Source organism: Pithys albifrons, chromosome 17 (assembly GCF_047495875.1).
Source record: "Pithys albifrons albifrons isolate INPA30051 chromosome 17, PitAlb_v1, whole genome shotgun sequence".
Lineage (NCBI taxonomy): Eukaryota > Metazoa > Chordata > Aves > Passeriformes > Thamnophilidae > Pithys > Pithys albifrons.
Genome location: NC_092474.1, coordinates 6,247,686 through 6,264,523, shown reverse-complemented (window position 1 = coordinate 6,264,523; position 16,838 = coordinate 6,247,686). Strand labels below are relative to the sequence as shown.

Genomic DNA, 16,838 nt, shown 5'->3' with positions numbered 1-16,838 from the left:
AACACTTCACCCAGAACCTGGGGAATATTTAGGTTAGTTCTGTGCACTGCTGCATGTTAATTTCAACCAGGAAAGTTCTTTACAGTAAATGAAAAATTCAGAAGCAATTATGCAAAACCTGGAGTGTCTGTTGGAATTAGTGAAACTTTCTTTGCAAACCAAGACAGACACTTGCAAGTGTGTAGTTAGAAAAATAACTTTGTGAAATTGAAACTTTAACTCCTCACTAATCACTGTGTGTGTTACAAAGAGATTGACCCATCAGTAACCACAAGAGCTGAGAGATGCATAAGGTATAAAGTTGGTTTGTGTTTTGTGTCTCTCTGGCGTACAAGCAAAAGCGCGGACCGGGCTTCAAATACGCCTCCAATCTGCCTGGGTCGCTGCTGAAGGAGCAGAAGATCAACAGGGACAACAACAAGGAGGTGCCGGACGCAGCGAAGCGGAAAGGGGACTGCGAGGAGCCCCCGCGGCGGAAATCGGAGGAACATTCCAAAAAGGCTCCGGTGGATTCGATCCTGAGGAGAAAGTCCGACGAGGTGCACCTGTGGAGGAAGAGGAAGTTCGAGAAGTCGCAGGAACCCACAATGAGAAAGAGGGTAAGGCACAGCAGCCCTTCCAGGTGCCTGCATGGGCTGGGACTCCTGTCTCCTGCCTGCTCGCTCGGAGTTCATCCTGAAATCCCAGGCTGTTTCCGAAGGAACTGAGATGTTTTACGTTCCTTTGTGAAAGCTGCTGCTGTGACAGGACAGTGGCTGGAACGGTGACACTTGGGTTGATGTTCAGGGGCTGAAAACGCTGGGCTGTGGCTGTTGTTTTATTCAAAATACTAGAAAACCCACTTTAGCTGAGAAGTCTTTACAAGGTGCTCAGAGTAGGAACAAGGTGAAAATGAATTTTTCATGGAAACCTTTTCATCTCTGTCCACGTGGTGGCGCCTGGCAGCTGTTTTGGGGCTGATCCGGGAATGTGCCACACCGGGAGCTTTGGAAGTGACACCTTCTGGTGCCTGCAGGGAGCAGGGGCTGCTCCCAGCTGCCTTGGGAACAGTTTGGCCCTGAGTGTGACAGTCAGGGCTCTTGGGCCATTCCAAAATGTAGTACTTGGGATATGCAGAAATGCTGGATTGCAGAGGCAGGAATGAAGGCTCATCTATGGTGGCACCTGAACTCGGTACCTTTGGGCAGTGGATGTCCCTGGATGGGTGGGTGAGGCCCCCTGGGCAGGGCTCCCTGCATGAAGCATCCACGTGGGAAGGGAAGGGAAGTGCTGCTGGGAACATTCTTGCTCCAATGGTCAGCCCTTGTCTCTTCTCTTCCAGCGGCGATCGTGGAAGGCTCCAGATGACCGAACTGCCATGATCAAGCCCCTGCGGCGTCTCAAGCAGGAGCCTGAGGATGAGCTGCCAGAGGCGCCTCCCCGGGCCAAGGACAGCGACCAGTCTCGGTCCAGCTCGCCCACCGCTGGCCCCAGCACGGAGGGCGCCGAGCCCAGGGACAAGAAGAAGTTCAAGATGAGGAGGAAAAGGCGCCTTCCCAACAAGGAACTGAGCAAGGAGCTCAGCAAGGAGCTTAACCAGGAGATCCAAAAAACCGAGAACAGCCTTGCCAATGAGAACCACCAACCCATCAAATCCGAACCCGAGAGCGAGAACGAGGAGCCCAAGCGCGCGCTGAACAACAGCGAGAGACTGCACCGGTTCAGCAAAGGGCTGAACGGGACCCCGCGGGAGCTGCGGCACCACCAGCTGCTGCCCAGCCTGCGCAGCACCCCCCGCAGCATCGCCCGGCCCCCGCCCTCGCTCTCGCCCCCCAAGTGCATCCAGATGGAGCGGCACGTCATCCGGCCCCCCCCCCATCAGCCCCCCTCCGGACTCGCTCCCCCTGGATGATGGGGCAGCCCACGTGATGCAGAGGGAAGTCTGGATGGCTGTCTTTAGCTACCTCAGTCATAGAGACTTGTGCATCTGTATGAGAGTTTGCAAGACCTGGAACAGATGGTAAGGAGGGTGGGAGAGCAGCTGGGGGGGGTGTGTGGCAGAATGGGCAGGTGGGGGAGGCACTGGTGAGTGCTGGGGGCTGTGCAGGCTGTCCCTGGAGCTCTGGCGAGCCCAAGGGAAGGGGTGCCCAGCAGTGGCTGGAGAAGCAGCCTGTCTTGTGTCTCGTGGTGCTGTTGCTGGGAGCTGTGCATGTCACCCTGGTGTCAGCCTGCCAGGCTGAGCCTGTCCTGCAGTCACACCCCACAGAGCTCCTGCTGCAGGAACAGCCAGTCTGGGTCATGCTTAGTCTGGGTGTCATTCTGCCCCAGGACTTGCTGATGGCCAACGTTTGTTCAGTTCAGCTCTTAAATATCTCTTGAGAGAGGGAGGATCCTGCAGTGCCCACGGGGAGCTGCTCTCAAGGGCTGTGCTGATTGTCCCCCTGTGGGGGGGAGTGTTCCTGTGTGCTGGGGGTCCTTTGTTCATGGTGCTGACTCACAGCATGTCCCCTGTGCCCAGGGTACCCGTGAGCCCTGGCACAGCTGAGCAGCAGCCTCAGTGCACAGAGGGACAGGTTTCACTGAACCTGCAGTGCAGCCTCGTGGCTGTTGTGACTCATCCGAGGTTCTGCACCTGCACACGTGGACAGACTGGACTGTAACAGGCTCCTTTCTGGCACAGCCTGGGAACAAAACGTGTTCAGACCAAGTGGAGGGGCTGATAATTCAGTGCCAGGTGATGTTTGTGGACTGTCTCCTCCATATGGGCTGCCTGGTGTCACTGAAAGCTGCAAATGCATTTCCCACTTAAATACAGTATTTGCTAATGGAAAAAAACCTGAGAAAATGCAGATTCCTGCACACTACTCAGGACTTGGTGTTGTTGCCCTTAGAGAACATAGAGAGAGACAATGCATAAGCCACATGGATAGAAATGACAGAAAGAACAGGGGAGGGGGGATCTGTTTTACCAAATCCACTGGTTTTAAGTAAGGAAAGCACAGGGGAAATCACAAGGGTGTTAATTCAAAACCAAGCTTCATAGTCAAAAGGTAAGGAAGGAGCAGTGGCTTGTCTTCAGGCTAGAAAATGGATTTCAGTTAAGTGCTGGGATGACTTAAAGTGGGATCTGAAGTTGTTGACACTTGTAATTATGTGGAAATAATTCCATGCTTTATTGCAGGATATATTTAATGGAGAAACTTTAAACTTATGTAACACTGTGTGGGGTTGTGTTTATCTTAGCATCACTAGGCCTTATTTTTGCTATTTTCACTTAAATACTGTAGTTTTTCCTGCTGTTTAATGACATCTTTTGAAGCCTTGCAGAAATCCAATCAAGTGCCAAATTAAGTGCTGTTGGCTTTTTTCTTTTCGGGTAGGTGCTGTGACAAAAGATTATGGACCAAAATAGATTTAAACCATTGTAAATCCATCACTCCACTTATGCTTAGTGGCATTATTAGGAGACAGCCTGTAACCCTTGATCTTAGCTGGACAAATATATCTAAAAAGCAGCTGAGTTGGCTTATCAACAGACTGCCAGGTAAGTGATGTGTTCTGCTCACCAAATTTAGCAAACCAGTTTGTGTCTAAACTGCAGCCTCTGGGGAAGCTCCACAGGGATTGGGTGTCCTGGGAGAGGGGCAGATTCTCCTGGGAGGGGTTTAGAGATGTAAAAATGAAGCATTAGTGGGTTAAAATGGGCCCAGAGTTATTTTTTGTGACTACTTGACATGTTTAGTTAAAATGAGGCAGGCCTTGGCCAGCAGGTGGAAGGGGCCTGTGCTGAGGTGATGAGCAGAGAGGGGTGATGGGGTTCATCCCCACTGTGAAGTTCCGGGTGGTTGGAGGGATGCAGAGCTGGGCAGGAGGAGACTCACGGGGTCCCAGTTGCCCCCCGAGTGCTGGGAGTGTTGTCAGAGCAGCCCGTGCGTGGTAGTGATCGCTGGAGTGTCTGTGGGAAGGTCACACCCTCCAACCTCTTCTGTGTCTGCAGGTCTGCGGGACCTGCTGTTATCAGGGTGCTCATGGATAGCAGTGTCGGCACTTTGCAGCTCCAGCTGTCCTTTGCTGCGGACTCTGGACGTGCAGTGGGCAGAGGGACTGAAAGACGCACAAATGAGAGACCTCCTGTCGCCGCCCACGGACAACCGCCCAGGTAACGGGGAGGGGCGTGTGGGAGCCCCAGCCCGGCCCCTGTGGCACCTTCTGCTGTTTGGTCCCCTCAGAGCAGAGGGGCGGGAGCCCCCAGAGCAGTGCTGGGGCTGTGCTGACCCACGGGCTGTTTGAGGTAGTGACTTGCAGCCCCTCCTGGCTGGAGCCCTGGGGTGACAGGGATATTTTCTGGCTGCTGATCCGTCATCTGAGCCACTGTGCTGGTTTTCTGTCTGACTTTCTTCTCTTCAGGCTGCAACGGGTGTACTTTAGAGAGTATGGAAACACTTTCTTCCAGTTCAGGGAAGGAGCAGTTCTGTGGGTCATGCCACATTCGCCCGGAGTTCAGCTCAGGTGAAATTTTGAGCAAATCAGATCTGCTTTCTGGCATGCCCTGCACAGCTACTGCTTATTCCCAACTTGTAATTCCGCTGGGCCCCTGCAGTTACTTTCATCCCTTTTGTTTTGAAATCAGGGGGTGGCTTTGTCCACGTGCCTGTTCCAAAAATACACAAAGTGTTCCTGCTGATGTCCCCTCCAAAGCTCCAGACAGGCAAAGCATCTGAGGTTGACGTAGGGCAGCAGTGTTGTGTGTCACGGTGCATTTCATGGGCCTGCAGATGTTGGTGGTGTGGGGTGAGACTCAGGGACTCAGGGCTGCCTCACCTTGCAGGTCAGATCGACAACCGGAGCAAGCTACGGAACATCGTGGAGCTGCGGCTGGGGGGGCTGGACATCACCGACGCCTCTCTGCGGCTCATCATCAGGCACATGCCTCTGCTCTCCAAACTCAATCTCAGTTACTGTAACCACGTGACAGATCAGTCTATTAACCTGCTGACTGCCGTCGGAACCACCACGCGGGACTCGTTAACGGAAATTAATTTATCAGGTAAGGGATGCAGGGGGAGGGGAACTGCCCCTGGTGTTGGGCTGGTGTGAGGGTTTGATCCAGCTCTTCCTGCCCCGGCATAACTCGCCCTGCCAGGACAGTCCCATCCTCTTGGGAGCTGAGTGTGGTACTCTGTGTGTGGTTTGAGATGTGTGTTGTGCACACTCATCCCTGAGCTGTACATGCTCATCCCTGATGTGTGTTCTACTCACTCATCCCTGAGCCCTGTGTTGTTCTTATCCTCCCAGGGGATTTTCCAGCTCTGCACATCTGGCTCCTCTTGGCCTTATCCCTCGGGTTACACAACAGCTGTGGGGATTGGGATGGGTGGTGGAGCTGCCTGGGGATTCCACGGCCGGCACAAAGGGATAAACCATCCTCGTGTTTGACAGCAAACCAAGGCAGGCTGTTGTTAATTCCTCCCCCTTGTTCTCCCCCCAGACTGCAATAAGGTCACTGATCAGTGCCTGTCTTACTTCAAACGTTGCGGGAACATCTGCCAGATCGACCTGAGGTACTGCAAGCAAGTGACGAAGGAGGGCTGCGAGCAGTTCATCGCGGAGATGTCCGTAAGTGTCCAGTTCGGGCAAGTGGAAGAAAAACTCCTGCAAAAACTGAGTTAGTGAAAGGACTCGTGTAAATACTGGGGCGAGGGGGGGAAGGGACTAAGAACACGTAGGGATTTTATTTTCAATTGGGAACTTGGAATATCAGAAAATGCCGCAATTGGATTTTACAACTCTTGTCGAGGAGAGAACAACGTGAAACTACCCATGTTAAGAATTTCAACTTGTGCCACTAACTCAGTCCACCTGGGATGTCCTGCACTGGCTCTTATGCAAATCCATAAGGCGACTGTTACTGGTGATAATTGTTCACACCCGGAAGAGGACTGAGCTCCAAGAAATACTGTTATTTAAAGTACCACAGCATGTGCTTGGTAGTGTAAATTTGATTTCTGCTTTTCATTTCTTAAAACAAGAAAAAAAAAAAGTTGGTGTCATTCAAGTGGACCACGCACTGCATTTCTGCCTTCTTAACACGTTTTGTTTTGTTACATCTTACATTATGCAGAACTATTTTTGTACAAAAATTGTTTAAAAATTATTTATGCAATGTTTGAATGCATTACCAGTGTTTTGGTTTTGATTGCCAATTTTTATCTTTACTTATGGTAGGCGAGAACTTAACCTATACTTCGTAGACAGTATCTATCTACAAACGTGCCCAGGTCAGGAAAAGTAGGTTCATACTTTCAACTTAAAGCATGTTTTAATGGAAGTTTATATCCTGCTTTGTATACTTCAGAAGTGACATAAGCATGTTGTGGAAATAAGGTGTAAATTATAGTTGAAGTAAAACACTTTTATCTGTATAGAAATCACCTTTTTCTCAAAATTTTAAAAAAAATTCCAATTTCAGCTTTTGCACATAGGAGGGTTTCACTCTGTAGCATGAGCTCTTGTACTCAATATAAAATTAATTTATACAGTGAGTCCAGCAGTAGAATAAATGGTCAAACGTAGTCTCTCTTTCTTTGAAGTGTGAGTTGAGTTCTCATTTAAGGTTTATAACATGGTTATTTCCTGATTGTAAAATTCTGCATTCATAAGTGCCATTGTTGTATGGTGTTGTTTTCGTAGACCTTCCTGATGCAGTTTTACCTTTGTTGAATTTGTATAAACAATTGTACAAAAACAGGTGCTGGTTCTGTGCGTTTCTGTTCCCCGGGGGTGGGGAGTGGCTGCAGTGAGGGGTGGTTTTTGTCCCAAAGTCAGCAGATTCTGATGCTTTTTGACTGAGGAACTGAACACCCCCCTCTGCATTCCCCCAGCAGGGATTTGTCCAGGGCCAGCTGGAGGAGCACTGACAACTCCAGCATTAAAGCCTCAGCAATCACCAGCCCTTCCAGCGCTGGTTAAAAGAAGAAGCAGAGGCTGGTAGAGCCCATCACCAATCTTTATTAAGCTTGAGTGGCTAATGAGCAGCATGGAAATAACACCGAGGGCATGTCTGTCTTCATTAGCCGCCCTGCTGGACAGACTCCAGGAATTAAGTACCATTAAAAAGTTACTTCTAAAAAATAAAGCCATTGAGAGGTTTGCTCCCTTCTGAAAAATACCCAGGAGAGCTTGGAGCTGTTTTAGTGGGAGGAGGAGCCCCTTTCTCTCTTTCACACCAACCGTTCACAAAAGCAAGACCAGTGCCCATGTGGCAGAGGTGCAAGTCTGCAGGTCCACTGCTGGCAGCTGGCAAATCAAAACATAGACTGTACCTTTGTCAATCAACTCAAAGAATAACTGTACTGGACAGGCAGTCCTTCCTCACCTCTTTCTTTACAGAGAACTTACCAATCACTGCCATAGCCATGCTTGGCCACAGGGGTCTTGGCCCCCCAGCAAGAACTGCTCTTGCCCCCTCCTCCTCAGGTCATCCCTCACAATATCCCACAAGGACCATCACAATTCCTGCTCCATCAGGACCTGTGCCTGTGCTGATGGCACAAAGCCCAGCTCAGCCCTGGCCCAAGGGCTGGCAGCAACACAGGGCCCTCAGCAGCCATGGGGAAGTTGGTTTTTGTGCCTCAGCCTTGGCTCCAAGTCTCTGAACAGGAGGTTTTAAACAAAACCTGTTTCCTGTCCCTCCTCCCACCTCACCCCTCCCCAGTTAAGGTTAGTAATGCCACACATTCCAGGTTAGCAGCGGGGAGGTGGTGACCCTGACCAGTGTTCACAGTAACATCAGGCTGTCGGCACATGGAGTACAATCATCACAGAGTAGTAGTTACAACAGGCATGAGCGGATTAAGGACCACACTAATGGTTTACCAGAATACCCCCTTTTAAAAAAATATTTTCTTCCTAAACTAAAAACCACCCAGTAACTGGTTTTTGGAGCCCACCTGGCAGAGCCCTGTGCAGCCCCCAAGCCCTGCAAAGTGACAGAGTTTTGCACATTGACAGAGAACAGCCAAGACAGCACGTGTGTCATGACAGACATTCAGAAGGAGCAATCAGCACAAAGCAAGATTGCTTAAGGGCTTCTGTGCAGGTGCAGTTCATGGCAGTGCTTCCCACGGCCGTGCCCGAGCGCGGCACTGCGGCGGGACAGGTACATTCTGGAGTTGGGGAAAAGCTGAATATTCATCTGATATATTCATTGCTTCTAATGCACTAAGAACGCCACAGGCTGACAGGCTCAAGCAGAGGTGTTTGCTGACCACTTGCTGAGTGCTGAGTGCGCGAGGAGGTGGTTCTTCAGAAGAGAGCAACGCCTGCTGTAAACAGTTTGACTCAACAGTTCCCAGCAGGGTCACACAGCCCTGCCCTGCTCCAGGGGGTACAAGAAGCCTTTCCCAAGCTGCAGGGCCGCTGTTCCCACCTGGCCAGGCTCCCCGGGGCGGCGTTAGGACTTGAAGACGTGCACGGCGCGCACCACGTACTGCCGGCAGATGGGGCACTCGCTCATGCGCTTGCCGCACTTTGTGCAGGTGACCATGTGGCCGCACTCCAGCAGCACGCAGTCGATCAGCGCGTCCATGCAGATCCGGCACAGGTTCTCGTCGTCCTCGGGCAGCTGCATCTTCTCCCCCTCTGCAACCAACACAGCCAGGTCAGGCCGGGACAGCTCCAGCCCAGCCCAGCTCCCTGGGGACACAGATCTTCCCCTGCCACAACAGCTTTTCTATCCCCAGCCAAGAACTCATCTACATTGCTCCAAAAGCACTAGGAAGTCCCTCAGTGAACATCCCAATATTCAGCTCCATTCTTTCAACTCAGAAAATAATGACTGTGAAATAAGCTGCTGGATTAAAATTCAGAGCATGTTGGTTTTCCGTCCCAAGCTCAGTGTTTGGCAGAACACTTTTCCTCAGAAGATTAAACACAATAATAATAAAGCAGACTAAGAAGTGGAAGCTTTAAGTAGGCCACAAAGGTGGCAGAACTGAACAAAAATTGTCAGGTTTCATTGCAAAAAGCCAATATCCTCATCAATTAACTGAATGTTCCATCAGACAATGGGGAAAAACTAAAAATCCTAAGTTTAAAGGTTTTTTTCCCAAGGTTTGTTTGTGTGAGAAGGAATTGGTCTGTGGATATTTTACAACCACACACGTGAAAGACTCCAACTGCTGAGTGAAACAGAGGTAGAACATCCCCAGTCACTGAGCTGCAGCCACAGAACCACCTCACCATGAAAACATGGACTGAGACCAAACCACTTGGAGTTTTGCCACCCTGGGCTGCAGTGACAGACCTGACTGCCCTGCTCTGCTCAGCGACAGAGCAGCCCCGGGGTAATGCCCCGTGAAACCCAGCAAACCACAGAGAGGTGCCAGGTTTCATGTTCTCTGAGAAACTGGTTCTCAGTTGTGCAATTGTACCTTCACCATGAAAGCTGAGCTCTCCAGGCTTTGGGAAAGAGTCTCAAAAAACCAGCACAACCCTGGAAATCTGCAATTACTCACTAGAACCATGTTCATCTACACTAGGGGCACCTTGCATTGTTCAAACCCACCTTCCAGGTGTTCCAACTCAGGTACCAAGTCCTTCTGTTGGCAGAACCAAACACTGGAAACCAGACAATGAATAGTCTTAAGAAAGTGAGACTAAACCTACGTGTCTTGTGGTTTTCCTCGCTCTCTCTGTACAGCCTGCTCACTTTCTCCACAAGCTCCCATTTCTCACAGCATCCTGAGTAGTTGACAAAGTTACAGGCGAGTATTTCCTTCAGCTGCCGAACACTCAACCCCTCGATGTCCTCCAGGCTGGAGATGTCGGACAGCGACGCCCTCGCTCGCTTCCTGGACAGCCCAGGGGTCTGAAACACACCAGTGAATGGGGTTAGATCCTGCCAAGTTCAGAGCCCCACACCTGGAGCTACATGAAGCTGCAGCAGCTTGGCTGAAGTTTAATTATTTTTAAAGCAAGTATGTGCAGACATTGGTTGCCTGGCAGCAAACTCTGGAAGAACCAGAGCACGAGGCCAAATGTTGACAGATCTGAACCCCTTATGGTGTCACACACAAAAATTCCATTCTTTGGATAGTTCATCTCTCACCTGCTCTTCTGCACTTTCTTCTTCTTCATTATTTACAGGTGTTTCTGTTTGTCCCTGTGTACAAAATGAAACTAATCAGAATAAAAGCCATATTATTCCCTTATAAAACTCTTTTCATTGTACTGAAGTGATCACAGGTGACAATGACACTCTGAAGCTCTAATTGCTACTAATCATTATGGGCTTAAGTCACCTCTCACCTAAACTAGGAATCTTTGTTAGTGACCTCCTGGTTCTGGGTGTGGGATACAAAAGGTGTTTTCCTGCCCCTGAAACTGTTTCAACTGGTGTTTTATTTCCAAGTGATGTGTAACTTCAAAAGCAAACAAACCCCCAGTGCCACACTGTGAAACATGTTCACTACTGTACCCGTGAAGGTGTTCCACTTTCTGTGCTTCCCCTTCTGTTTGCCAGTTCTGCAGCACTGGACATGGACACAGACATGGAGAAGGGGTGGGAGAAGAAGCCCGAGGTGTGTGAGCGTGAGGAGCGCAGGCTGCCAGCGTCCGTGTCCCCCTGCGCCCCCAGCCCGTGGTGGCACAGCACCAGGTCCACCAGGTCCTCCTTCTCCCTGCAGGTGTCTGTGGGGATGTTTCTGAGGATCAGGTACTGGCGCAGGTCCTTCACTTTCAATCTCATGAGCTGAGGTCTCTGGAAGGCTGTTTCCTGCAGCAAGTGGCAAGTGGAGCATCTCCGAAGATTCTCTTGCAAGACCGAACAAACCGAGCAAAAATCCTTCTTGCAGTCACAGCACACGTGCTGAGGGGGAGCAGAGAAACACATTCAGCTGTCACAGAACAAACCCAGGCCCTGCTCTCTCCCTCTCCAGGCTGCAGAATTCACCATTAGTTTTTCCACTGTCAGTTGTGACGTGTAATTTTTGAGATTTAAGTGCAGAAAACTGCCCTGTCAGACGGTTCTGCAGGTGTCCCAAGGCTGTCCCTCCCCTCTGGGGCACTACTGAGGCTGACGTGAAAGTTCAGTGAAGAACATTGTGAATAAACAAATTAATGAAGTACTGGAGTTGTAGTTTAGACAACAAATTAAACTGAAACCAACTTTATGGTCTGTTAAAACACTTCTGCATATGCTGTAACTGATCTTTTCACATGTGTAAGAAACCTGCATAACCCCCTAACTTTGAAGAATGTGTTTCTTCCTCAACTGATTCCCAGGATTCAAAGCAGGCCTTGGATATGATGAATCACATGGTGGGGAAATAGTCCCAGCTGCCCAGATGTCACTTCTGAAGAGACCTTTGTTCAAAAGACCCACAATACACAAAAGCTGGAACAGGCAAGACTGTCAGCATTTCATCTGCTGTGAACAAACCCAAACTCTTCAAGGTTTTCAGGATTTTAGTAAATTAATATCAGCCTCAGAAAACACCCCTACACAACACTTAATTCAACAAAGCATTTGCCATGTTGACCAACAGGATACACAGGAAGGGGGAAACAACACACAACCTGAGGGAAGAGGCTTCATGATCAGCTGCAAGAGCTGCAGAGGATGAGGTGACTGAGGGGACACAATAACGATCCTGGACAGTTGTGATACACAGAAATAACATTAACATGCCAATTTTCTTTATCTCCATTAACCCACCAACCTGTGTCCCAAAGGAGCAAGAGGCTGTTGGAGCACAACAGCATTCAGCAGAACTAAAGCTGGTTAGGAAACTATCAGAACTGCACTAGGAATTCCCAGAAGGAAGCTGTGACACTGCACTGGAGTTTTTACCTTTGCCACCACCCAGTTTGTTCATTCTCCTACTCAGCCACTGTGTTTGGTGCCATCTTCAAAACCAGAGTTGCTTTAATGTGCACAAATCTGAAGCCAGCACGTGTCTTATGAGAGCGTATTAATTTTCAGGTCAGCCCAGACCCAGCGTGTCACTGACTAATGAACATGAGACCTCTTAACTTCTAATCCTGGCTGACAGTAATTTCCTGTGACCAAGGCACTTCCTCCCTCCTCGACACACACACTCATCTCCCAGATTAGTGCACAGGAGTAGAAACTGTGTAACAGGAAACACACTCACTTTTTTCCTGAAAACTGAGAAGGAAAGCCCACAGGCTTTGCAGACGATGTTGGTGCCGGCCGCGGCTGGGGCCGGGTACGCCGGGAAGTCCGTGCTGGGAGTGAACCTGAAGGGGCCGGCGCCCCCTCCAAAGGCCTGCTGGCCCCGCACCGCGCCCGTGCCCATCACCTCGTTCAGCAGCCCGCAGCAGGAGGCCCACATGGAAGTGGCTCCCGCCTGGAAACAGCACAGAGCAAGAGCACAAAATTAACATCTGAGAGCCCCCATCAGATGTGACGTGCAGCTGAGGAGCCGCTTCACTCCATCTGTTGTCACCCCAGAAACACGTGGTGGGAATTCCCAGAGCTCCAGGAATGTTGGGACAGCCCCGAGCTCCACTCCAGATGAAATCCAGAGTGGGAAAGATTTGCCTCCAAGGGGCCAAGGCAGGCACACGGAGCTCACACTCAACTCCTTTGCCAGCAGAATTTCCCACAAAGAGAGTCAGGAATTTGAGGAGATGATGCAATGGTGGAGCAAGGAAAGAGGAGACTCAGAGCCTGTTGTTGGTGAGGGGCAAAACCCAAAAGGGTGACAGGCAGAAACTGCAATTTCTCATGATTAATGCAGAGCTGTCCCTGCAGGATCTGCTCCAGAACTAATCCAGCTCTTTACTGACTCACAACAAAACTCTCTCTAAAAAAACATTCCTGGGTTTCAAACTTGAAAACCAACCTTGGTTAGAAGCTAATTACAGTCTGGTTTCACTGAGAGGGAAATGCTTTTCAGGACCTCCTTTCTTGATTACAAAATGTATAACAGAAATTAAAACAACTTTAAAAGACCTTACTCCTTATGGACTGGATTTCAGTTTTGAGTTGCACAATCTTAAAACACTACAAAAAACTCCAGACACATTAAAAAAGTGCTGCTTTTTATCCCTGAAAGCCTTTAGTGCTCGATTCTCTATCAAAAGTGCATATTCTACTTAGAGGTGGAATTTGGACTCCAGGTTGTTCAGGTCACAAGTTTAATTACTGTGAGGTGGCTCCCTAAAACTGGTAAAACAAAACCAACACAAGGGGTAAACAATCATATGAGTTGTCTCTGGCAGGAAGCTGAGGAGCAGAACATCCTTTACACGTAATTATTTACTTAACAGCTGTTCTCTTTTTTTATTCCAGAGCAGCCTCTTTTTTTTGTTTCCCCCAAGCACAAGGATGGAAAATAATTGCTTTTGAGACTTGAAATTCTTGCTGTAGAACCCAAACCAACCACAACAGGCACATCAGCTTTAACTCCAGACTAATTTCCATATGAAATCCAATCCTCAAACTAAGGCTTGTTTTCTACTCCTCAATAATAAAAAGTGAAAACAGATCAATACTCATTTTCCCTGGACAAAACAAGTTGTATGTAATTATCCGAGTTTGTTAGGCAAGAGGAATTAACTTGCCAGAAACACATCCTGAAAACCAATGACTTAATCCAACAGAGCTCCAAGTTTTATAACTTGGGAATTCTGAAAAAGTACTTCTCATCTTAAGGGAAAGCTGTAACACAAACATTACTCACATTCTTCTACTAGTTGTAAAAACTGACGAGCTAATTGTATATTTAAAAGATTTTAAAATAGTCACAAACAAATAACAGAAAAATAAAACAATGAACCAAAAGAGTTTGTCAAAATTCAACTTGTTTCATTACAACTCCTGCCTTTTGGGGGTCACGTCAGCAGCAGGACACACAAGGACTAAAAGGACAGGAGGTATTTGCTCCCACAAGCCCGGACTGAGAGTTTACACCTGCTTCTTAGACTTGTTTTATTCCAGAGCCTGTAACAACCGCTCAGACATCACTGTCAACACTACATAAATATAGTTTTAGGAGTTTTTTGTTACCCATTTTGGACACATGAATATTGCACGTATCAAAGAGAGAATATCGTAGTGCCAACCACTCACTCAGTCATCTGAAGGTGAAAGATAAGGCTACCCGGGCATCTTGGTTTTCTCCTTTCCATACCTACGTCACCTGTGGATTCCTTCTGTGCCCTCGGGTCATTAACTGCTAATTGAATTACCATGTCTAGACTCTCCATATTGTTCCGTAGAAGAAATAAGACCGTGCTGAAAAGCACCGACACCACAACAACACACAAACGAGACACGGTAAACCAGAACCTGCCTCGCTGCCAACTTCTGCACCAAACCCGTCACTCTCCACTTCCATATTCTCTTCTCACCGGCTGCCACCGGGCACCCTCTGGCTGTCCCTCCGTACCTTATGTTTGTCCTACAGGGCAAACACCGCTCCAAACTCCTCCGCTGCTGTGTCTGCCTTTGGGGTGTTCCCCGCCGAGGGTTCCACCCGAGCCGGGCCGGGCCGGTCCCCCAGGCCCGTGGCCGGCGGGTGCGCTGCGGGGCCGTGCGGGGGCGGCGGGAGGCATTTATTGAAACTATTTTAACCGAAACTTCCTCTTTTGACCCTCCCTTGGCCCAGCAAAGCTGTTCCAGGCCCGGCTCGCCCCCGGCCGCCTCAGGGAGGGCCGGCGGGGGCCCGGAGCCCCTCACAGGCCCGGCTCGGCCGCTGACTCAGCGCGGGGCCCCCTCAGCCCGGCGGGGCCGGCCCGGCCGCCCCTCACAGCGGCACGGCGGCCGCGGCCTGAGGCGGTACCCGGCCCGGACACCCCGCGGAGGTGCCAGCGCGGTTCCCGTGCCCAGCCCGGCCGCCCCCCGCCCCTCCCCGCGGCGGGCACGGCGCTGTCCCCCCACACGGACAGACACACAGACGGACCCCCCTCACCTTCATGGCCGCTCCGCCACCGCCCCCGACCCGCCGCGCGCAGGGCGGCACCCGCCGCGCGCCCATTGGCTGAGCCGCACCGACGGTGAGCGCGAGCGGCCAATGGGAGCGCAGCACGGGGCGGGGCCGGGACAGGCGGGAGGGACTGAGGGGACGGGGGGGCACTGGGAGGGGCACGGGGGCACTGGTGGGACAGGGGGCCACTGGGAGGGGCACTGGGGGGACAGGGGGGCACTGGGAGGGGCACTGGGGGGACAGGGGGCCACTGGGAGGGGCACTGGGGGGACAGGGGGGCACTGGGAGGGACACTGGGGGGACAGGGGGCCACTGGGAGGGGCACTGGGGGGACAGGGGGGCACTGGGGGGACAGGGGGGCACTGAGGGGACAGGGGGGCACTGGTGAGGTCACTGACGGGGACGGGGTGGCACTGGTAGGGTCACTGATGGGGACAGGGGATAGCACTGGTGGTGGCACTGGTGGGGAGAGGGGGTGGCACTGGTGGTGGCACTGGTGGGGACAGAGAGTGACAGTGGTGGTGGCACTGACGGGGGCAGAGGGTGGCAGTGGTGGGGGCACCGATGATGGCACTGATGGTGGGACCGAGGGTGGCACTGACACCTCAACATGAGGAAGAACTTTCCATGGAGCTGGCAGAGCCCTGGAACTGCCCAGGGAGTCTCCTCTGCAGACATCCCAAACCCACCTGGACACATCCCTGTGTCACCTGTTCCAGGGGTGGACTGGCTGATCTCCAGAGGTCCCTTCCAGTCCTGATGACAGTTTGGGTTGGAAGGGACCTCAAAATCACCCAGTGCCACCCCCTGCCATGGGCAGGGACACCTCCCACTGTCCCAGGCTGCTCCAAGCCCTGTCCAACCTGGCCTTGGACACTCCCAGGGCTGGGGCAGCCACAGCTTTTCTGCCCAACCTGTGCCAGGGCCTGCCCACCCTCCGAGTAAGGAATTTCCTCCTAACATCTAATCTAAATCCACCCTCTTCCCGTTTTATTCTACCAAGCCCTTGGGTGATAATCTTTAAATACGAGGAAAGAAAGCTTATTATTTAAAAATCCACTTCCAATGAGCTTCTAGATGCCATTCTTTTTTTTTCCCTCTAGCCTGTGAAAGGGATATAAATATAAAAATAATAATCATAGGTTGTAGGAACAAAAAGCTTTTAACCAGAAGATTAAATTAAAGAAACCCAACCAAGGCTTTGGGAACTTTACATAAGAGCACACAGGGCCAAGAAAAGAGAGGCCTTTGCCAAAAAGAGGATCAAAAAGTGGCTGAAAATAAAAATGGCCCACAAATCAAATTTAGCCCTACAAAGGGTTGGATACAATCTGCTGATTTCTGCAGAAAGGATTTATTTTTGGAGCGAGTCAGATACAAGAACTGAGTTAAAAATCAGTGTGTAATTGCCTCGTGAATGGCACAGCCCTGGCAGCTTCAGGAGTAGGAGCAGGGACTGCACAGAGTCCAATTTCTGGATTTGCACTGTTTCATTTCAAAATCAGGTCACCTTTTTTTCAGAAATTCTCATGCTCCTTGACAAGCTTTTAGAAATGCTCTGAACTTTTACACGACTTATTAAAAAATGTCATTTTTTTCCAAGAATAGCCTGCAATTTTAGTCAAAGCAGCTGAAAAAATAGAAAAGCCTCGTGAATACAATGTTGGAACAAGGAATGGCACATTCCCCATGTTTCTCATACAGGAGATTGCTTGAAGACACCTTAAGAAATATCAATGCAGTTTGGTTTTAAAAACTTTTATGTCACCTAAACTCTGTCTATTCAGATTCACCCTTGAAGTACCAACTTTTATACACATATTTTTGTTAATAATCTTCCATTAAATCATGAGAGCTCCCCACACAGGAATGGGGTAAAAGCTGTCCCACAGGTGACCCAAACCA

The 16,838-nt window shown here is 50.2% G+C and overlaps 2 protein-coding genes across 2 annotated transcripts in view; one reads left to right on the top strand and one right to left on the bottom strand.

The window, feature by feature from the left end:
* KDM2B (lysine demethylase 2B) overlaps window positions 1-6,720 on the top strand; it is a 107,183-nt gene extending 100,463 nt beyond the window's left edge. Inside the window, 7 exon segments of the mRNA XM_071572439.1 lie at window positions 336-599; window positions 1,322-1,846; window positions 1,848-1,999; window positions 3,360-3,523; window positions 3,977-4,138; window positions 4,808-5,026; window positions 5,468-6,720. Coding sequence (XP_071428540.1) covers window positions 336-599; window positions 1,322-1,846; window positions 1,848-1,999; window positions 3,360-3,523; window positions 3,977-4,138; window positions 4,808-5,026; window positions 5,468-5,649 — 1,668 coding nt within the window. The 3' untranslated portion in view covers window positions 5,650-6,720.
* A 244-nt stretch (window positions 6,721-6,964) lies between these two features.
* Window positions 6,965-14,970, bottom strand: RNF34 (ring finger protein 34). The gene is made up of 6 exons (XM_071572440.1): window positions 14,919-14,970; window positions 12,135-12,350; window positions 10,457-10,846; window positions 10,088-10,141; window positions 9,646-9,847; window positions 6,965-8,619 (listed from the first exon to the last, which is right to left on the bottom strand). The coding sequence occupies exons 1-6, from the start codon at window positions 14,922-14,924 to the stop codon at window positions 8,432-8,434; spliced, it is 1,056 nt and encodes a 351-aa protein (XP_071428541.1). The 5' UTR covers window positions 14,925-14,970; the 3' UTR covers window positions 6,965-8,431.
* Window positions 14,971-16,838: the final 1,868 nt, after the last annotated feature.

What these genes read in the sequence shown, in the direction of transcription:
- RNF34 (XM_071572440.1), bottom strand. An exon ending in AAAGTGGAACACCTTCACGG is followed by an intron (nt 10,142 to 10,456) that starts GTACAGTAGTGA and finishes TTTTGTACACAG; the next exon opens with GGACAAACAGAAACACCTGT. An exon ending in AAGAAAGTGCAGAAGAGCAG is followed by an intron (nt 9,848 to 10,087) that starts GTGAGAGATGAA and finishes GGTGTGTTTCAG; the next exon opens with ACCCCTGGGCTGTCCAGGAA.